General features: G+C 50.5%; 2 protein-coding genes across 2 annotated transcripts; one reads left to right on the top strand and one right to left on the bottom strand.

Moving 5' to 3' along the window:
- Positions 1 to 1,459: 1,459 nt before the first annotated feature.
- On the top strand, positions 1,460 to 2,929 carry ACET3X_008778 (uncharacterized protein; the record flags this gene model as incomplete). The annotated part of the gene is made up of 1 exon (XM_069454989.1): positions 1,460 to 2,929. One exon carries the CDS (start codon positions 1,460 to 1,462, stop codon positions 2,927 to 2,929), a length of 1,470 nt encoding a protein of 489 aa, XP_069304380.1.
- Positions 2,930 to 4,225: 1,296 nt separating this feature from the next.
- Positions 4,226 to 7,573, bottom strand: ACET3X_008777 (uncharacterized protein; the record flags this gene model as incomplete). Its single annotated transcript, XM_069454988.1, has 4 exons — positions 4,226 to 4,246; positions 4,296 to 4,824; positions 4,871 to 7,298; positions 7,348 to 7,573. 4 exons carry the CDS (start codon positions 7,571 to 7,573, stop codon positions 4,226 to 4,228), a joined length of 3,204 nt encoding a protein of 1,067 aa, XP_069304379.1.
- Between the last annotated feature and the right edge of the window lie 761 nt (positions 7,574 to 8,334).

Raw genomic sequence — 8,334 nt, 5'->3', positions numbered from 1 at the left:
AGCGACAACCATTAGGAATCAGTTTGTTCATTGGTTCAACAACCGTCTGTTCATGCAGCAGACTTGTCAACAATCAAGCCAGCTTGATCGCTATCAAGCTGGGGCATCAAGCTGGCGTATCAATCAAGCTAAGCTAGAGTAGAGGTATAAATCAATTAAGCCAAGCTACTATAAGCTAGCTTGATTGTTTGGCTTGATTGGCTTGATAGAATTAATACTCTATAAAGAAGGTTAAAGTAAGTAAGTAAGGTCACGTGGTGATAAGATCACGTGGTGATAAGATTATATAAGGATACCCCTACACTATCCCCTTTTAAGCTTCTTGAAAGGGGGATTAATTTTGTTAAGCTAATCAAGCTAAACAAGCCAAGCTTATTAATTTTAACCATCAAGCCAATCAAGCTAAGCTGAGGTAGAGGTACCCACTAATCAAGCTAAGCTGGGGCACCCAGCTTGATTGGCTTGATTGTTGACAACTCTGTCATGCAGTACCTTGGACAGTCCAGAGAGTTGCCCAAAAGGTGTTAGTAGGTGTATGAAGCCATACCGTGGTCTCTGCGTAACTTGCCCTCGCTGGCAACCAACCGTTGCGGCAACTTGCGTCCCAAGCCATATCGCAACCTTGCAGCTGGAACATTCGGACGCTTTAACTACCTTAGGGCTGGCGCTCCAACCTTCTTCACGCTGCACCTCTAAAGGCAAATACTAGTGTTATATTATTTGGAACTGCGCTCTTAGATGTACGAGGCAGAGCGACCCTCCCTATCTAGGACTACCTCTTTGAGATCTTTCGTGTCTTCAACAACTAAACTTTAGTATTCAATATTATATAAGAATAGCACTCTAAAAAGAGAAATAACATGTATTCTACACTCAAGGACGCGACCTCTTCTGGGATTAGGGACCGTACTCTACCTTGTTAGTCGGTGCGACTATATGCCGCACCTTGCCGGCACGCCCTGGCCCCCTGCTTTCCATGCCACGTCTTCTTTTCTCTGCTGTTATTCTTACTACTTTTCTACCCACACACTAATCGCTGGCTTAGAGCGTCAGCCTTGGTTCTAAAATGGATCAGTTACAGCTCGATAGTGACCATTGTCAGGATAAACACAGCGGAAGAGGCTTTCCTGCACAGTGGGACGCTACAGTCGCTAACAACTTAGCATACAGCCCACCTAACCCGTCCTACAGCAGATTTCTTGCGCGTCGTCTCGCAGAACCATGCCGTGTACCAGGCGATGTACGATACGCGGGATGGATCGTTCCAGAAGTAGGCGACGACGAAGCGTGCAAGCCGGTTTTCATAGCCCACTCGACACTAGATGCGATATGGCTGCTGAAAGAGACGCTGGGTGCCAGCACACTTGACGCAGAAAATTGGGGGCGTCTCACAAGCGCTGCTATGGACTTTGCTAGTAGTAAGTCTCTAGAGCCTAGAAACTTAACTACAGCGCGGCTAATGACGCCAACGGAAGGCATCGCGGAGGACCGCATGGCTATAGACTCAGACAAGGACGATAGCATACCGCCATCAGCACAGAGGGCTACAGGCGACCTTGTGCCGTACCGTAAACGTCCAGCCTCCTCATCGCCTATTCGCAGCGAGATCCGTGCCAACAGCTTAAACCGCCTAGCAATACAGGAGGACAGCGCGGACGAATCGACGGCTAGGGCTAGCGAAGTCAACACTATGACAGTACACGCTGGCAAAGACACAGCTAGAGCGGAGGGGGGACACGAGCGCGGAACAAGCGACAAGGACAGCGAAAACCAGAGTGCGACGACGCCTCTATCCGTAAAGAGGTCCGCAACAGTTACAAACAAGAATCGTCTTGCAGAGCTACGGCGTACAAGAAAGCTAGAAAGATCGCGTGTAATAAAGCTCGAGGCGATAGGCTTAAAGGAACCGCCTGAGAAGATGCCTGCGCAGGAACGTATGGCGTACGGCAGCATTGCGCCAGACGATGAGCCGACGATCTCTTGGATCTTCAAGCAAAAAGTCGCGGAAGATGCTGATTTCTATACAGCCTCGCCAACACCCTACTATACTGCCTGCAGCATGCTAGCAAAAGCGCGTGCTTTTGGAAATGCAACCTCGCAGTACAGCGCTGCGCAGTTCCTGCATAATTGGCGGAAACAGGGCACGCCGTTCTTGGTAAAACCAGTAGATCGTTATGTTCTTACCCAGACGCAAATGTCGCAGTCAGTGGATAGTAGCGCAACACTTCATACTGATGCCGACAATGCATTCTGCTTTGCCTGGGACATGTGCACACGGTACGAGACGATGCTTGCAGCTGTAAACATTGGCACTCGCTGGGCTTTCGCTTTGCTAGGGAAGGCGTACGCTCGCAAGGTCGACGAAATCCAGGTCGCTGATCGTCTAGCCAGTAACGACAGAACTCGCAACAGGTACGGGAAGGGCCAGGCACGAACAGAGGCTATCACATATTTGGTCCATCTGGTTTGCCAATCACCATCTAAATCTGACCACGCAGCCTTTCGTTACCGCCTAAAGCGAGCGACACGATGGTTCGACATAGTTCAAGCTCTAGGCTGGGGATCGCTGCTGCTCATACCCCACGAAGAGGTCTCAAACCATTGGCTCGAGCGTGTGCTGCGGAAGAACCAGCGCGATGTTTTTCTTGAGCTAGTGAAGCGCGAACGGCCGGAAATTTGCACGGCAAGCAGGGCCCTCGAAGCCTGGCTAGGGCCGGATGGAATTACTGGTGCGCCGATTGCTGGAAAGGAGAGGCTTAGCATTGAAGCGAATGCGCTAGCTACGGCGGTGGGGTTAACAGAGATTCCAGACAGCGAAGCCGAAGATGACACTGATTCTGACGCATCGGAAAGTATCCCGGCATCGCCGGCGCCATTGCGACAGATGTCGGTACTTGAATTATTCTGTCCTGTAAGCCCTATAGGTTGAACAATAAACCGGGTTACCTGACGACCCTGAACTATGCGCTGCGGAAAAAGAGTGATGGGCTCGAAGAGCACAATGCTGAGCTTCTAGCGACACTCTACGGAAGTAGTGAGGTAGACGAGAGTTGCTAGTCATAGCGGTGCTTATTAGCAGGTGGGGTGTATGCGTCCGTGTTGCGGAAGCTTGCCAATTTAGTGTTAGGCTAGGTCTGTCGTCTAAGTCACCGGCTGTACCGTGGCTCTCGACGATTACAGCCTGCTAGGAAGCTGCTGTCGTATTGCGATACAGATAAGTCAACAACACCGCAGGCTACAAATCTACAAATAACTACAAAGAAGAGCGAAACACATAGCGGCTTCCTCTCTTTTCCTTAAAGGTTGCCGCGCAAGGTGCTATTACCTTTGCCTGCGGAGAATAGTAACAGGATGCCTCTACACTGTGCTACTTCAGCCACTAATGCAATGTAGACTTCGCAGGCTCTATTCTCTAGTGCCTGCGTCTTTTTACTATTACGTTAATTATGTAAATAGTAGAGAAGAGACACAGTTAAGATTAAGAAACGGATTACATGCGACAACGATAGTACGGTTAATATTGGGGTTGGTGTTTTTCTGAATTTACAGTTAATACGAAATATTTTAAAAAATCATAACACTACGTAACGTGTATTAATCTCTTCAAAAGCTGTATAGGATAGAAGATGTATATAGTATATACGTGTTTTATAGGAGAGAAGATGTAAAATTATAGTGGAAGCTATAATAGCTTACTCTACACTGGGGACTCCTGTATAATAGTATGACATCGGTCAACCCATGCATAATCAGAACTACCAAACACGCATTGAATAAAACCTTTAGCATCGCTCCGTAGTCGCATTAACTCTGTACGTCTCTTCTCAAGAACGGAATCATAGTTGATCGCTATGTCGCTGTTCCTTGGGGAGTCTCGACGCCCACTAGTAACCCGAATCCATTGCAGTTGTCGAAGGAAGCGGTTGTTGCAACCTTTGTGCTCTACCCCAGATAGTACTATGTTAGCAATGCTTCTTACTTGGGAAAAGGGCCTCTCTTAGGGAAGTCTTACCAATCTTCTTCGTCATCTCCCGTACCGAAAGCACCCAACCATCGTCTTCCTCCGACGGGAAGTAATCTGGTCGAAGAGACCAGAGCATTCTTGTTACCAAGGCGGCCGCAAACATTTCAGAGTTCTTGGTTGGTCCTTTGGAAAACTCAGTCGCATTCACCGCTACAGTAGGGGTAGCTGAAGAGGATGCAAGGGTTAACACCAACATGAGCATTAGATCGCATTTTGGCTGACCTAAGCACTCGATGAGGCACTGACGTGCTCTGTGGTAGTGTTCACGAACCTTCTGATTCATGCCGGACTTTGAGAACTGGCCGTCCAACTGCTGAAAACCTTTTTCAACTAGCGGCGGGATGGCGTTAAAAGGGATTTGGCAACCAAAGTCGATAGTACTCTTTGTTTGCGAGCGCCGCTTTGCTTGGTGTACTGCCTCAATCGCTGCCCGCTTGAGGCTGCCCGGTCTCGCCGCTATAGCGGATGGGGCCGGAACGTTACCGACTAGCCGCGTCATTCTCCGGTAGCTCAATCGGCCATGGTATGAACCAGGCACACAGTCAATGCGGCACGCCGCTAGAGCTGACATTATGGCGCTGATCCAGTATTCCTCCTTCATCGCCTTGGCCCTGGCGTGTTGCACGGCAGCGCGTAACACAGTGAACCAGCTCGCGTTCTTTGAAAAGAGGTAGCTACTAGATTGGCCATGGCTGTTAACACACTCCCAGTAGAGCTCTTGCGCAAAGTCGCGTCGCGTCTGGCTTCTCAAACCCGAAGTCGCTTCTGGATAAAAGACAGGAAAGATCGACTCGTACTCCCTGTACTGTGTTAGCGGCTGATATTTGAAACGCTAATTGCACGAACCCTGCAGAGAAGGGGTGCTCGCTTTCAGCCCAACGCGTCACCTGCTCTTGCGCCTCCTGTCGTGCCTGCAGTGTTGTTAGGCTTACGCTTTGAGCATTGCCCCGTCCGCCCTTGTTCAGAGCGCGATAGAATTGGTGTGTTACGAAAGCGATTGTCTGCGGCTTCCACATCTCTTCGAGCACCTCTACTAGGAACTCTTCTGCGCCACGAGGCCCTTTACCTGTGAGCCCACCAAGCTCACGGAACCATACCTCGCTGTGACAATAAGCGGCAACCTGGGGCCCATAGTGGTGGCGAATGGAAGCAACGTGCATCATAATAGGTCGTCCATTGTCCATGCGCGGCCAACGCACTAGGTTAGCATGGCCACTGCCTTGCAGATTGAGCATGTTGGGGTCGATAAACGGCCACCCACCCTGCTCAATGCTTTCTATGGTGCAGAGAGGCCCGAGCACTGAGCCCACTAAAGACCGGGGGAACCCAGTAAAGCAGTAGCTGCCAAGGCGATCGAATGCGGCCACACCTTCCGCTAGGGCAAAAGGCAGCCCTTTAGAGCCAGCAGCCTTGAAGCGACGATAAAACTCGTCTGATGCGTGCGCGAACAGACTAGCAAAGGAGGAGAGAACCTTTGGAAAGATGCGTTCTTTGAACGCGAAGAGGACATCAATGTAGGTAGGTTGTTCCAGCGAGAAGTACCGGATTAGCTGGAGGATAGGTTGAAGCACTGTCGCAAAATTCCGTTGACCGTCAGCTAACTGCGACACCTGCACAGACAGAACTTGCTCCATCCTAAACGCGTACAGTTCTTCCTTTATAGCGGCTTTAATCCGCTGTTGCTCGCGAGCGAACGGTTGGGAAGACGTAGGGTTATCAGGAGTCTGTTCGCCTCGCAATTTCCGCAGTAAACGCTGCCGCTTCGCCGCTACCCGAGGGTTTAGGTTGCCATCCTGATCTGGCAGCGTCAGGGCAGCCGTGGCAATGCCCTTGGTAGCAAGTAAGTTGCCGGGGCTATGGCGTATAGTTCGCTTAATGTTGGAGTACGCCTGAAAATAACCACTAGTCAACACGCTCGCACCGTTGTTCTGATAGCTCATGTTGTCCTCCATTACAGCGAGCACGTTGTCGCGTAGGAATGCTGGGGGCTGCGCGGAGGAGAAGTTGCCGTACGATGGATGGAAGGCAAGAGGGTAGAAGGTAAAGTCGCGCGGGTGTTGGTATTGGCGAACAACGTTGTTGCGATTGGCAAGGAGGCAGCGCGCAGGTGCGAGAATGACACCGACGTCATTAGAGGCGTTAGGGAGGTTGGAAGATGCTATTGAGTGGATGTCGACCGCTAGCGCGTAGGAGACCGTCTCAATGCTCTCCAGTCTATACTTGTCCTCTAGTGCGCGTAGAAGATCCTGTGTGTAGTTATCAAACGGCTGTTGATGGTCGTGCGGCGGGGGAATTGGATCGCCTGTTTGTGTACCGCTCTGTGGGGGCGTAGCCCCCTCTGCGCCGCCTTCGGACCTAGCCGCCGCGTCTTCAGAGTTAGATAAATCATTCTGAGAGTTTGGTAAATCATTCCCAGAGTTTGACAAATCATTCCCAGAATCAGACGTCTCGCTATCAGAGTCAGACGTCTCGTCATCAGAGTCAGACGTCTCGTCATCAGAGTCAGACGTCTCGTCATCAGGGCGCAACCGGGTTTCCTTAGGCAGACTATTGAGTTGCTCAGTAGACAACTCAATTGGAAGGTTCTGCCCGTAGTCATACGCATGGAACGCTGGCAGGTTCTCAGTCCAGAACGGATCCTGCGTGTTCTTGCGCACGTACTCTGGCCACCCTTCCATGAACTGCTCCTGGAACGTTTCCCACTTGACGATTGAGATCGATTGCGACTGGGGTCCATCCAATTTCCAAGAAGCCTCAACACCCTCTCCAAGTAATACGCCTGTAAGGAAGACTTTCTTAATGTACGACGTAAGGAACAGGGCATGGGAGGGTTTGAGAGCGCTGTGCTCAGACGCCTTCTCGCGGCGTTTGCGACGTTCGCTGCCTGACAGAAGAGGGTCTACTGTGCTATCGACAGGGTGCATAACAATAAACCAAGATTCGCGCGTTCCACCCTTTGCAAGACGGAAGGTACGATGCTCCATATCAAACGACAGTCCGTGGCTGTGTTTAGCGCTGTATGGAGCTCGCCAGTGTTTAAAGCTGATTGTTACGTGGTCGAAGAACGTAGAGAACTTCACAATGGGTTGGAGCGGCCGGCCGATGATAATGATAAGGTCGAGGTGGAACTCAGGGATAAATTTGTCCTCAGGCTTGGCTGGTCGGGACCCAACGCGCCTCGATCCGTAGTCTATCGTGTATCGCTTCTGCAGCATTCCAATAGCCTTACTGCCGTTAAATTCGGGGCTGTCTATCATCTTGATAAATCCCTTCACTACTACGTAGTTACTATATGCGTACAAGTAGGATGCTCTTAAACTCACCAGGTAGTCGGTGGTCACCTCCGCTGTGGTCAATAGCCCAGGTAAGTTGATTATTCGCTATTGCGTCTTCGTCCCCAAGGCTGCTCTCGTGGTATTCTTCTCCATCATGCTCGTCAGGTTCTCTATCGTGCTCATCAGGTTGCACATCTTGGTACAGGCCGTCCTCCTCTCCAGCACTGCTGTTATCGTAATCGCTATCGTTTTGTTGTGCAAGATCTAAAGACATGATGATAAGAACAGTATTATATAAAATAGTACGTTGGCTAAGGGCTGAGGATCTTGTAGGGTAGATCGATAGATGATGATCGAGAATCACAATATCCAGTGCAGAGGAAAGAGGAGAGGAACAGTGTCTATTGGGTTAGGGCTAGGGTCAGATACGGATTACTTCCTCCAAGCCCCTCGTTGTTTCTGTCGAGTCTTTTCGCTTGGAGAAGCACTGCCCTCTACAGCTACCTGGTCGCCAAGGGTGTGTTTCTTACGGTGTTTCTTTCGGGTCTTTTCGCTTAGAGAAGCACTGCCCTTTACAGCTACCTGGTCGCTAAGGGTGCGTTTCTGACGGTGTTTCTCTCGGGCTGCAGCAAGGTCGCTTAGACTCAAGTCCTCAATCCCCCTGTTTTGAACTTTGGTCTGCTGGGATGCCTTGGGTATGCGCGGCTCAGTTGAGGGGTGAGAAATTAGCTCTGGGGTAAGCTGGTCCGAACTCGACCGTGCTGAAACGCTACGTGCCGCTTCAGAGACTGTCAGATTGAGCTCTCTCTCTCTGCTAGACTCGGCGTTAGAGTGCCTTGCGGGCAGCGGAACCTCTTGACTTGTATTATCAGAGTCTTCTAGAGTGTGTCTAGACATCCATTCAGTGATTGCGACCTGAATTGTCTCTAGCAAGTCGTTTGCTGCCCTAGTAGACTGGAGCGCAGGTTCGTTGACGACTTCAGGGACCTGACAGATAGCATCACACGCGATTTGTGCGATTGTAGGCGTTCGCGC

The sequence above is a fragment of the Alternaria dauci genome, chromosome 8, assembly GCF_042100115.1.
Source record: "Alternaria dauci strain A2016 chromosome 8, whole genome shotgun sequence".
NCBI classification, from domain to species: Eukaryota; Fungi; Ascomycota; class Dothideomycetes; order Pleosporales; family Pleosporaceae; genus Alternaria; species Alternaria dauci.
This window is presented reverse-complemented; position numbering and strand designations above follow the sequence as displayed.